The sequence below is a fragment of the Mobula hypostoma genome, chromosome 29 (assembly GCF_963921235.1).
Source record: "Mobula hypostoma chromosome 29, sMobHyp1.1, whole genome shotgun sequence".
Classification (NCBI taxonomy): Eukaryota; Metazoa; Chordata; class Chondrichthyes; order Myliobatiformes; family Myliobatidae; genus Mobula; species Mobula hypostoma.
In genome coordinates this window covers 10,341,292-10,354,772 of record NC_086125.1, presented here as the reverse complement: position 1 = coordinate 10,354,772, position 13,481 = coordinate 10,341,292, and the positions used below count along the sequence as shown (strand labels likewise).

Here is a 13,481-nt window from a genome sequence, read left to right as displayed (position 1 = left end):
TTGCCAGGAGCTGACGGCGGCGCAGCATGCAGAGCTCCTAGTGAGAGACACCTTCGTCACGGGGACCAGGTCAGTGTACGTGCGCCAGCGGCTGCTGGAAAAAGCCGATCTTGCCTTAAGTTCGGCAATCGAACTGGCCGACACGCTGGAGGCCGCTCTGCATAACTCCAAGGCTCTCCAGACACACGATCCCCCAATGACCTCATGGGCGCCACAGACTCCGCAACCCGCCAGCGAATCAACCTCGGCTGCTGCCAGTCGCGAATCCGCGAAGTGCTACTTCTGCAGACTGGAGAAGCACCCCAGGAAACGCTGCCCAGCCCGAGAAGCTACCTGCTCCAGCTGCGGAAAGAAGGGCCACTTTGTGAAGGTCTGTAAGTCCAAACCGCGAGCGGGATTGAGCAGCGCCGCGTGCGAAACATGGGGGTCGCCATCTTGCCTGCCGCCATCTTCCCTGCACGCCGCCACCACGTGCGAGACATGGGGGCTGCCATCTTCCCTGCACGCCGCCACCACGTGCGAGACATGGGGGCGGCCATCTTGATCGGCGCCACCTCCCACCGCCTACGACCAACGGGTGCTCACGGGGCACCCCACCGCGCCAGACCAAGACAGCGACCCAACCCTGGCTTCCGTGATCCTCGACCAAAGCGCTTCCCACCAGCTCGCAAGGTCAATGATGGACATCCTGGTGGAGGGGCACAGGACAAGCTGCCTGTTTGACACGGGCAGCACAGTTTTATCCACCCCGACACGGTACAGCATTGTGGACTCATGATACGGCCGGTAAGTCAGAGGGTCACCATGGCTTCCGGGTCACATACGATAGACATCGGGGGGGGGGGGGGTTGTGTAGCGAAGCTAGTGGTGCAGGGCACAGAATATCGAGACTTTACTTTACTGGTCATGCCTCAACTGTGTGCCCCTGTGCTATTGGGGCTCGACTTCCAGAGCCACCTGAAAAGCGTGACAATGGCGTATGACGGGCCCCTCACACCAATCATTGTCGTAAATCCCCAGTTTTGTAGGAATACGTCACATACCCCGCTACTGACCACACACACACACCGACCCGCACTTCCCACCCAACATCATGCCAACTGCTGCACTACCGACACCACTTGCGGCCTCTCCACCCTCAGGATCCCTCCCCCACCGCTGTTCGCCAACCTGACCCCCGACTGTAAACCCGTGGCAACTAAAAGCAGGAGGTACAGCGCGGGGGACAGAGCTTTCATTAAGTCGGAGGTGCAGCGGCTGCTCAGGGAGGGGGTCACTGAGGCAAGCACAAGTCCTTGGAGGGCGCAGGTGGTCGTTGTTCGGAACGGGGAGAAGAATAGGATGGTCGTGGACTATAGCCAGACCATCAATAGGTTCACGCAGCTCGACGCGTACCCTCTACCCCGCATCGCGGATGTGGTCAATCAGATAGCACAGTACAAGGTGTACTCGACCATAGATTTAAAATTCGCTTACCATCAGCTCCCCATCCGCCGGGAGGACTGCTCTTACACCACCTTCGAGGCGGACGGCAGGCTTTATCAATTCCTGCGCGTCCCCTTCGGTGTCACGAATGGTGCATCTGTCTTCCAGAGGGCAATGGACCGGATGGTGGACCAGTGCCAACTGAAGGCCACGTTCCCATATCTGGTTAACATCACTATCTGCGGTCACGACCAGCAGGATCACGACAACAACCTCCAAAAATTTCTCCAAGCGGCCAAAGCTTTCAACCTCACCTATAACAAGGACAAGTGTGTATTCGGGACCACCCGACTTGCTATCCTTGGGTGTGTCGTGGAGAATGGAGTCATTGGCCCTGACCCCGACCGTATGCGCCCCTTGTTGGAACTCCCTCTTCCCAACACCCTCAGAGCCCTCAAAAGGTGCCTGGGCTTCTTTTCATATTACGCCCAATAGGTCTGTAACTACGCAGGCAAGGCCCGCCCCCTGGTCAAGTCCACCACATTGCCCCTCTCAGCCGAGGCCCGCGCGGCCTTCAGCCGCATAAATGGGACATTGCCAAAGCAGCAATGCATGCGGTGGACGAGGCCATTCCCTTCCAAGTAGAGAGTGACGCCTCCGACTTTGCGCTGGCTGCTACCCTCAACCAGGCAGGAAGATCGGTGGCGTTCTTCTCCCGTACTCTTCAAGGCCCTGAACTTCGGCACTCCACAGTGGAGAAAGAGGCCCAGGCCATAGTGGAAGCTATTAGGCACTGGAGGCACTATCTCGCCGGCAAAAGATTCACCCTGCTAACTGACCAGACCTCAGTCGCATTCATGTTTAGCAACCAACAGCGAGGCAAAATCAAAAATGATAAAATTCTGAGGTGGAGAATCGAACTCTCCACCTACAACAATGACATCATGTACAGGCCTGGGAAGCTCAACGAGCCCTCCGATGCCCTATCCCGGGGAACATGCACCAGCGCGCAGATTGACCGGCTATACGCCCTACATGTAGACCTCTGCCACCCGGGAGTCACCCGGCTTTTCCACTTCATGAAAGCCCAGAACCTGCCTTACTCCCTTGAGGAGATCAGGGTGATGACCAGGGACTGCCAAGTCTGCGCAGAGTGCAAACCGCACTTCTACCGACCCGAAAAGGCACCACTCATCAAGGCCACCCGCCCCTTTGAGCAACTGAGTGTTGACTTTAAGGGCCCCCTTCCCTCCACCGACCGCAATGTGTACTTTCTTAACGTTATCGACGAGTACTCGCGGTTCCCCTTTGCCATCCTCTGCCCCGACCCCACTACCACGTCAGTTGTAAAAGCCCTGCGCAAGCTCTTCACTCTGTTCGGATACCCATGCTATATCCACAGTGACAGAGGGTCCTCGTTTATGAGTGACGAGCTGCGCCAATATCTACTGGCTAGGGGAATTGCAACTAGTAGGACCACGAGCTATAATCCCCGGGGGAATGGACAGGTGGAGAAGGAGAATGCCACGGTGTGGAAAGCCACACTCTTAGCCCTCAGGTCAAAGGGACTGCCAGTCTCCTGCTGGCAGGAGGTCCTTGCCGAGGCACTCCACTCCATCCGCTTCCTGTTATGCATGGCCACCAATGCCACCCCTCATGAGTGACTTTTCTTTTCCCAAAAAGTCGACCACTGGGACCACCCTACCATCTTGGCTGATGTCCCCGGGGCCAGTGCTGCTCCGGAACATGCGAGGAACAATAAATACTCCCCGATAGTCGAGAGGGTTCACTTACTTCATGCGAACCCTCAGTATACCTATGTGGTTTTACCTGATGGGCGGGAGGACACGGTCTCCATCCGCGACCTGGCGCCCGCAGGAGCTCCGGGCCCCTACCCTGAACACTCGGTGGTGACTATTAACCCCGTACCCACCGATGTATGTACCCGCGAGACACCGCGCACTCCAAACCCCACACAGAAACCACACGACACTCCCATACCGGGCGCGACGCACACGCACGAGGGATTACCGATGCCTAAGGTGCTGGCACCTCAAGTCAGGCCAGAGCCAGCACAACCGCCATCGCCGGTGCTACGTAGATCACAGCGACGGACTCGACCGCCTGATAGACTTGACCTGTAAGTATACTTGTTTTAAATACTGTCAAGTCACTTCACCCCGCGGGACTCTTTTTTTAAAAAAGGAGGGGTGAATGTGGTAAACCATGTATATAGGTTGTAACTCGGTTACCTGTCTGGACACACCCCTCTGCTGACTGCCCCTGTGGCTCCTCCCACAAGTTCCTGTATAAAGGTGATTTCGCATTGCCCCTCCCCCTCAGTCCAGGGGCAGACACTCACCATGGAGGTCGTATTGTACAGCGAATAAAAGCCTTTCGGTATTTTACCTAACCTCAGTCTTTTGGAGTTATTGAAGGTGCTTCACCCACCTCAGTGGAAAAAAGCCTGCTTGCATTTACCCTATCTGTACCCCTCATAATTTTGTATACCTCTAACAATTCTCCTCCCAATCTTCTACATTCCAAGGAATAAAGTCCTAGCTTATTTAATCTTTCCTTATAACCAGGAGAGGGGGAGGGGTTGAAGGAAAGAGCAAATTGACTGGTGAAAGGTACAACGGGTTGGAGAGGGGGAATCGAATTGCAGAGGGACAGAAGACTGTCGAAGAAAGGGAAGTGGGAGGAGCACCAGAGGGAGGTGCTCTACAGGGAAGAAGTGAAGGCGTGAGAAGGAAACAAAATGTACAATTTTTCAGTTTATTCTGAACAGTCACTGTTGCTTCATAAGGACATCAATCTTACTCAAAACTATAACTTTCGGAGGGTAGGCCTCAAAATCCCCGGCCTTGCCTGCTTTTGGCAACCAAGAAGGAGGTCGAATCGTTCGGCAGAGATGCCACTCAGTACTTGGTGTCGGAGAGCTGATCAGAGCTCGAAGTTTTCGGATGACTCAGAGTTGGATTGTGGTCGGGCATGGCAGGGAGAGCTTTTCTTCCTTTTCCCGTCTGCGTAAGATGTGGGACATTTGAGAAACTTTGAACTTTACTGTGCTCACGGAATTTCTTCATCAAGTTATGGTATTGTGCACTGTTGTAACTATATGTTATAATTATGTGGTTTTGTCAGTTTTTTCATTCTTGGTTTGTCCTGTGTTTTATGATATCACACCGGAGGAAATAATGTATCATTTCTTAATGCAAGCATTACTAAATGACAATAAAAGGGGACTACGTGTCTTTATAATCTAAAAAAAAATCTAAAGACTTGACAGTTATTTCATATTTCTTCCTTTCAGTCAGTACATTGAACTGTAGAACTGTCGTAAGGAAGATTAGAAAGAGCCTGTTTGTTGCACAGAAGTGGATCAGGACCACTTGGACTGAGATCCTACCCTTCCTGATCATTTAATGTTTCCACTTTTTTTTCTGGTTTTTGACACAGTGAGCAGAAATTGTTAACGGAGCTGCAGGCACACCTGGAGGATGAGCAAAAACGACGAGACAAGTTAATAGAGGATCTTGAGTACGTCAGCCGTATCACTCTGTCCATTAAAGCTGGCATGGAGCATATCTCTGAAAAAATGCGACACGTGGAAGTCGTAAGTGATGGCGTAGTGGTACAAATCATCACACCAGAGTATCTCAGAGAGTCAGGAAACTCATCTGAGTATTGCAGACAGAGAGTTATCGGATGCATTCCACAGTGTTCTTCCCAGAAGAAGGCAATGGAAACCTCTTCTGTAGAAAAGATTGCCGAGAACAATCACGGTCATGAATAGACCATGATTGCCTATGTGATACGACAGGGCACGTAATGATGATGAGTGTTCCAGAACTGACTAATCTGATTGATTTCAGACAGGGTCTATATAACGTTATGGACTTCAGAGTAATTCAGACAGGGAATAATCTGATTTATTCCAGTGTGTTCCAGATGATCAATTCCATTAGGGAATTAATCCAGACAGAGAGTATTTAATAAGTTACAGATATTCCATATACATAATCCGTTCCATTGCAGACAGTGAGCACCTTCTTCCAAAGTATACCAAACATGGGAATAATCTCAAACACGAGGAATTCTGCAGATGCTGGAAATTCAAGCAACACACATCAAAGTTGCTGGTGAACGCAGCAGGCCAGGCAGCATCTCTAGGAAGAAGTACAGTCGACGTTTCAGGCCGAGACCCTTCGTCAGGACTAACTGAAGGAAGAGCTAGTAAGAGATTTGAAACTCTTACTAGCTCTTCCTTCAGTTCGTCCTGACGCAGGGTCTCGGCCTGAAACGTCAACTGTACCTCTTCCTAGAGATGTTGATGGGAATAATCCCATTGATTTCAGACACTGCATTCAGGAGCAATCTGGTGAATTCCTATTAGTGAATATTATGATCAAATCCAGATTATTCGATACAGGTTGGCTTTGTATTGGAATAATCCTGCCATTCCCTGCATTTGTGAATGCTCACGTTACTGTTTGGCTGCAGATTGACACGTGACTAAAATGTTTACTTTTGTGCAATCGCAGGATAGCATTCCCACTGTGGTCCTGAGTCCCAGCTCGGATGAGTATGTGTTGGACCTGCTGTCGGCAACCGAGGCCAAGCTGCTGCAACTCTACCAACACCTCAGTGCGTTAGACCTGAACAACATGCTGCAGTTGATGGAAGAGGACGAGGTGTGAGATAATTCAATCTTTTCACTAAGTGATTAAACATAGAAACATAGAAAATAGGTGCAGGAGTAGGCCATTTGGCCCTTCGAGCCTGCACCGCCATTCAGTATGATCACGGCTGATCATCCAACTCAGAACCCTGCACCAGCCTTCCCTCCATACCCCCTGACCCCCGTAGCCACAAGGGCCATATCTAACTCCCTCTTAAATATAGCCAATGAACTGGCCTCAACTGTTTCCTGTGGCAGAGAATTCCACAGATTCACCACTCTCTGTGTGAAGAAGTTTTTCCTCATCTCGGTCCTAAAAGGCTTCCCATTTATCCTCAAACTGTGACCCCTCTTTCTGGACTTCCCCAACATCGGGAACAATCTTCCTGCATCTAATCTGTCTAATCCCTTTAGGATTTTATACGTTTCAATAAAACCCCCCTCAATCTTCTAAATTCCAACGAGTATAAGCCTAGTCGATCCAGTCTTTCATCATATGAAAGTCCTGCCATCCCAGGAATAAATCTGGTGAACCTTCTTTGTACTCCCTCTATGGCAAGGATGTCTTTCCTCAGATTAGGGGACCAAAACTGCACACAATACTCCAGGTGTGGTCTCACCAAGGCCTTGTACAACTGCAGTAGTACCTCCCTGCTCCTGTACTCGAATCCTCGAATGATTGACAACTAGCTGTTCCCGTTCTCTATTTTGGGTGGGTGGAGGGAGTGGTAATGGGAAGGAGGTATATACATCCATTTCCTTGGGGCAAAGGGGAATATGTCCTATTTATGGGAAGGAGGAGTATATGTCACCACTGCGATGGAGACTTCTCATTAGTAGTGATGGGGCAAGACCTACAATACTCGGGGGATAGGGATGTATTTACCTGGAGATGATAGGTGTATGCCTAATTACGAGAAGGAGAAAGGGTAACAAGGATATGCCCCATTACTTAGGCGGATGGGGGAGACCCTGGGTGGGATTGCCAGGAGGGGGTGTGGGTTGGGAAAGGCCTGAGTAAATCCCCAGTGATTGTCAGTTCCTGTTGTCAATCCACTTGCTGGCAGTGAGTTGGATGTTGACAATATTATTTTTGTCTTTCAGTTCCACGCCAGTGTGGAAGGCAAACTCCCACCCTACAATATGCGGGTGAAGCTACCTGTGACTCAAAAGCTTGATGTATACGAGGGTGAGAATCCACATTCAGGTTTTGTTAAATCACATTATTTACGGCACATCGTCTCATAGCGTTATAAAACTAAAGCTCTGTTTCATTTGCTTGGCCGTAACCAACTATATATTCTTACTGTGAGTGTCAGTAAATAATTCAGAAAAAGCTTTGAAAATGAAATAATCTAGGAATCAAGTTGTAACAGGAGAATGCTTCATAATGAAACAGGGATCTGATATTCCCTCACTTTTGTCTGATCCACAACTTCCTGCAGCTTCACGTTACTTCACTACCAAGAGAGGACAAAAACAAAACCAGAACAAATTTCTAAATTTGTCTCTTTTGCAAAGGCAGAAAATGAGCATCTGCCCTGCATCCAGCTGCAGGTGTGACTCCCGTCACCAACCTACACTTACCTGGTTCTTCACACCTGGTTCTGATCTGACTGGCAGTCCGCAGTATGTGTGCTTGCAACACTGTGTGTCCGACAGAGTGATCAGCAGCACTGGGGTTCCACAGGGGACTGTCTTGTCTCCCTTTCTCTTCACCATTTACACCTCGGACTTCAACTACTGCACAGAGTCTTGTCATCTTCAGAAGTTTTCTGATGACTCAGCAAGGGAGATAAGGCTGAGTACAGGGCTACGGTAGGAAACTTTGTCACATGGTGTGAGCAGAATTATCTGCAGCTTAATGTGAAAAAGACTAAGGAGCTGGTGGTAGACCTGAGGAGAGCTAAGGTACCGGTGACCCCTGTTTCCATCCAGAGGGTCAGTGTGGACATGGTGGAGGATTACAAATACCCGGGGATACGAATTGACAATAAACTGAACTGGTCAAAGAACACTGAGGCTGTCTACAAGAAGCCGTCTCTATTTTCTGAGGAGACTGAGGTCCTTTAACATCTGTCGGACGATGCTGAGGATGTTCTACGAGTCTGTGGTGGCCAGTGCTATCATGATTGCTGTTGTGTGCTGGGGGGCAGCAGGCTGAGGGTAGCAGACACCAACAGAATCAACAAACTCATTCGTAAGGCCAGTGATGTTGTGGGGATGGAACTGGACTTTCTGACGGTGGTGTCTGAAAAGAGGATGCTGTCCAAGTTGCATGCCATCTTGGACAATGTCTCCCATCCACTACATAATGGACTGGTTGGGCACAGGAGTACATTCAGCCAGAGACTCATTCCACCGAGATGCAACACAGAGCATCATAGGAAGTCATTCCTGCCTGTGGCCATCAAACTTTACTTGGAGGGTCAGACACCCCGAGCCAATAGGCTGGTCTTGGACTTATTTCCTGACATAATTTACATATTACTATTTAACTATTTATGGTTTTATTATTACCATTTAATTATTTATGGTGCAACTGTAACGAAAACCAGTTTCCCCCGGGATCAATGAAGTATGACTATGACTATAAGCTCACATCTGCTCCAAAAAGGAATATGACACTGTTTGACAAAACTGGGTAAAATATTGCAAGTATTTCACAAACTCTTGTCTAGTACAGGGGTTCCTAACCTGGAGTCCATGGATCCCTCAGTTAGTGAGACCGTAAGACCATAAGGTATAGGAGCAGAATTAGGCCATTTGGCCCATCGAGTCTGCTCTGCCATTTCATCACAGCTGATCCATTTTCCCTCTCAGCTCCAATCTCCTGCCTTCCCCCTCTATGCCTCCATGCCCTGACCAATCAGGAATCCATCGACCTCTGCCTTGAATTTACCTAATGACTTGGCCTCCACAGCTGCCTGTGGCAATGAATTCCACAGATTCACCCCCCCCCGGCTAAAGAAATTCCTGCTCATCTCCATTCTAAATGGATGTCTCTCTAGTCTGAGGCTGTGTCCTCTGGTCTTTGACTCCACCATCATAGGAAACATTCTTTCCACATCCACTCTTTTGAGGCATTTCAAGGTTAATGGTTGGGGTCAATGGCCTAAAAAACTGTTGGGAACCCCTGCTCTAGTAGCAAGCCTGAGACTCAGGATCAAACAGCCTCAGGTGCTCTCTATATGGATTGTGGGTTTTTCTTCCCTGTGATTTTGTGCGTTTCCTCAGGGTGCTCCAATTTTCTCCCACATCCCAAAGACATGCAGGTTGGGAGGTTAGTTGGCCCCAAGTCTGGAAGCAAATGGTGGTGTCTTTGGGGGGATGATGACAGTGGGGTTAACAATGAAAAGGGATTAATGTGGGATCATTGTGAATGGTTTGATGGTTTGTGTGAACTCGGTGGGCTAAAGGATCTGCTTGATAGTTTTTGTGGACTCGGTGAGTTAAAGGACCTGTTTGATGGTTTGTATGAACTCAGTGGGCTAAAGGATCTGCTTGATGGTTTGTGTGAACTCGGTGGGCTGAAGGACCTGTTTGATGGTTTGTGTGAACTCGGTGAGCTAAAGGATCTGCTTGATGGTTTTTGTGAACTCGGTGGGCTGAAGGACCTGTTTGATGGTTTTTGTGGACGGTGAGTTAAAGGACCTGTTTGATGGTTTGTATGAACTTGGTGGGCTGAAGGACCTGTTCTGATGGTTTGTATGAACTTGGTGGGCTGAAGGACCTGTTTGATGGTTTATATGAACTTGGTGGGCTGAAGGACCTGTTTGATGGTTCGTATGAACTCGGTGGGCTGAAGGACCTGTTTGATGGTTTGTGTGAACTCGGTGAGCTAAAGGATCTGCTTGATGGTTTTTGTGGACTCGGTGAGTTAAAGGACCTGTTTGATGGTTTGTATGAACTTGGTGGGCTAAAGCATTTTTTTCCGTGCAGTATGACTCAATGACTTCTGTTTTACTACTCTGCGATTTCACTCTTGGAAAAAATGTTGTCCTGCGCTTTCTGAAGTTTAGAAAAACAGGAGGTAATGTTATTAGAGCATGGAAGATTCTAACAGTGCTTGACGGAGTGTTTGCTGTGAAGATGTTTACCCGTCAGGGAATTTGGAACTAAGGTACATAGTCTTAGACTGAAAGGATATCCTTTTAAGACTGAAAGGATGAGGAATTTTTCTGAGGGTTGTGAAACTTTTCAGTTCTGTAGACTGTGGGAACTGAACCATGAGTATACTTGATGCTGAGGTATGCAGTCATTTTGAACCAAGGCAGTTTAATAGTTATGGGGGTCAGATTGAAAAGTGAAGAAGGGGCTAATTATCAAATCAGCCTTGAGCTTATTAAGAGCAGCTTGAAGTGATTATGTGCATCCAGTTTTGTTGTCTTTTGTTCTGTCTTTCACTCTGTGACTGCACCACCCTATATTCATATTTCTCTTCCTCCCTTTCCTTCTCTCTTTCTATCCATCTCCTTTACCCTCTCTCCCTCTCCTTCTGTCTCTCTCCTTCTCTCCTCTCTCTCCCTTCTCTCTCCCCTCTTTCTCTCCCCTCCCCCTCTCTCTTTTCCCCTTTCTCTGTCTCTACTGCTCTCTCTCTCTCTTCCTCCCTCTCTCTTTCCCTCTCTTCCTCTACTGCTCTCTCTCTCCCTTCTCTCTCCCCTCTTTCTCTCCCTCCCTCTCTCTACCTCTCTCTCTCCCCTTTCTCTGTCTCTACTGCTCTCTCTCTCTCTTTCTCCCTCTCTCTTTCCCTCTCTCTCTCTGCCCTCTCTTTACTGCTCTCTCTTTCTCTCTCTGTCTTTCTCTCCCTCTTGTCTCTCTCTCTCCTCTCTTTCCCTTCTCTCTCCCCTCCCCCTCTCCCTCTCTCTCTACCTCCCCTGCCTCTCTCTCTCTCTATTTCCCCCCCACCCCCCTCCCTTTCTCTCTTTCTCCCCCTCCCTTCCTTCTGCTGCGGGATCGCTGTGTGTCTGCTTCCTTGCACTTCTCCTCCATCATCTCTCCTTTTGTAATTTTGAAGGACCCCCCCTCCCAGTGATGAGTAACTGAAGGTTTTCCTATTGCAGATGCCGAGGATGATGACGATGGTGATGTTGATACTGATGAAGATAATGACAGTGGAGACAATTCTGGTGACATTATCACAAGGGCAATGCTGAAGCGACAGTCACAGCAGATTGTTGACTGGAAAACCAAAAGGAAGTCTCGCCCCAAAAGAAGGAAGGCAAAACACAGATCGGCGCATGAAGGAAGCCCTCTGCCCCTCCCCATCCTTGTTCGCTAGTTCGCTGTGCCTCTGGCTCGCAGGTTGCAGGTGGCTTGCAACAGTCCAAGAAGGTAGCCAGAGGAACTGAGTGAGGGATGATTGGAAAGATTTGCAGGGTGTGGCAATTTGAAGCAAGCAGTAGATTAGAATCCCATTGGAGTCTGAGCAGCAGACTCAGACTTCTAAACTTCAGCCCACACCAGGAAACACAATGAGGTCATCGCTAGTTGGAAAAACTTTAAAAATACCAATTCTGAAACAATAGTAAATTCTGTAAATTTGCAGTAGAAACAATTTGCATTTGAGTGAGACAGTGATATTTTGGAGATCTTTAATCAGAGGCTAATGGACCTATTCTTGCCCCATTATTTCAGTACAATATAGATGTTAAATGTTAAGGGTGAAGATTAGACAATATCCTTTTCCTAGTTTAAAAAACCCGAGGATCGCAGAAAGGACCTGCAACTGTAGGAGGGTGGAGTAAACTTGAACTAGTCAAATAAATAATTTGAAACCTTGTAAAGTTTATTGGAGACCCTGATCTGGATACCAGTGTATATGCAGTAGATAATTGGAGTTTGCAAATTCAGTCCTATAATGGCTTTGTTTAGTTGATATCCTCCATTAGCTCACCTCATTCCAGTTGCTACTGAAACCTGTCATAAAAATTCTTACCAGATTTGACAGGGTAGATAACCTAAAATGCTGGAAAGAGTGAGCAGATCACAGCATCATACTTATGGTTAGTTAGATGCTGCCTGGTATTCTATTTTTAACCTTTTCTATTTTTAGTTTAGATTTCCAGCTTCTGCATTTTTTTAATTTCAATTTTATTGACAGGGTGGATGCATGGGTAATGTTTTCTCTGGCTGGGGGGGGGGTGGGGGAGGGATGAGGGTCCAGAACGAAGGCTCAAAATGAGAATAGGCTAGTAAGGATAGGGATGGGAAGAAATGTATTCATTCAGAATGGAAGTGAATCCTTAGAATTCTCAACCCAAGAAGTGGAAGTTCAGTCAAAAGGATCAATGATTCAAATGGTTCCATTTCATATCAGAGAATGTATACAGTATACAACCTTAAGATTCTTACTCTTCACAGCCATCCACAAAACAGAAAAAAAAACCAAGGAACGAATGACAGAAACATTGTTTGGCACGGACTAGAAGGGCCGAGATGGCCTGTTTCCGTGCTGTAATTGTTATATGGTTATATAAACATTAGAACCCCAAAACCTCCCCCTCCCCTCCCACACACAAGCATCAACCTACCCCTTCAGCAAAAGCACCGACCCCCCTCCTCCTCCTCCCCCACCATGCAAGCAATAGCAAAGCCCCCAAAGAGATGTCGGTCTAGAGTCCAAGCCAACATTTGAGTATCTCAGATAGGCTCTCTGTCACTAGTGAGGGAGAGAGAGAGATTGCTCCTGCGGTGAATGAGAGCAGGAGACCAGCAGCTCGCTGTTTCGACGTTACAAGCTGCAGCATCACTTCAACGTTTACGACCTTCTGCTTTGCTTCTCTGAGTCCCCTTACTCGAGGACCAACAGGCTCTCACACACCATCAAAAGAGCAAGAGAGGGTATGAAGGGAAGTAGAAGATGTCAGCCAGGCTCCAGAGGGAGAGATGGAGAGAGAAGACGCGAGTGGAGGGAGTTGGTCGACTACCAGAAGGAGTGGACGGAGCGAGGGTCTGAGGGGCTGCGATGCTCGGAGGAGGTCGATGGGGGACGAACGGACAGAAACTGGAGCTCCAACGTGCACATTAGACAGTTTCATGTGAATGGGCCCTTTTTTTTTGTTTCTTTACTAACCTACAGTCAAATTAAGAATTATAAAGCTCAATCGTTTAATTGCATATTGTGTACTGTTTGTTTTTTCGTGGTTCTGATTTGTAACAGGGGAACACATCACGTAGCATCCACCCAAACAAAATTTCTCAAGTTTGGCCGGGTCGGAGGCTGTCTTCCCTAGGTTAAGCGGCTAGCCAAGCCCGAGGGTTACACTAGATAGATGGAATGCCTTCAAGAGACTCCCTTTTGGTATCTCATCAGCCCCTGAACTCTTTCAGATAAGGATGAACCAAATTCTGGAGGGACTGGAAGGAGTAG

General features: G+C 48.3%; 1 protein-coding gene across 2 annotated transcripts in view; it reads left to right on the top strand.

Moving 5' to 3' along the window:
• The window catches only part of odad3 (outer dynein arm docking complex subunit 3), a 71,207-nt gene extending 58,008 nt beyond the window's left edge, over positions 1-13,199 (top strand). For both annotated transcript variants that reach the window (XM_063035572.1, XM_063035571.1), the window contains exons 10-13: positions 4,888-5,044; positions 5,973-6,122; positions 7,214-7,298; positions 11,173-13,199. In XM_063035572.1, the coding sequence (XP_062891642.1) occupies positions 4,888-5,044; positions 5,973-6,122; positions 7,214-7,298; positions 11,173-11,390 (610 nt within the window). In that variant the 3' untranslated portion in view covers positions 11,391-13,199. The remainder of the gene's footprint in view (positions 1-4,887; positions 5,045-5,972; positions 6,123-7,213; positions 7,299-11,172) is intronic.
• The last annotated feature ends 282 nt before the right edge of the window (positions 13,200-13,481 follow it).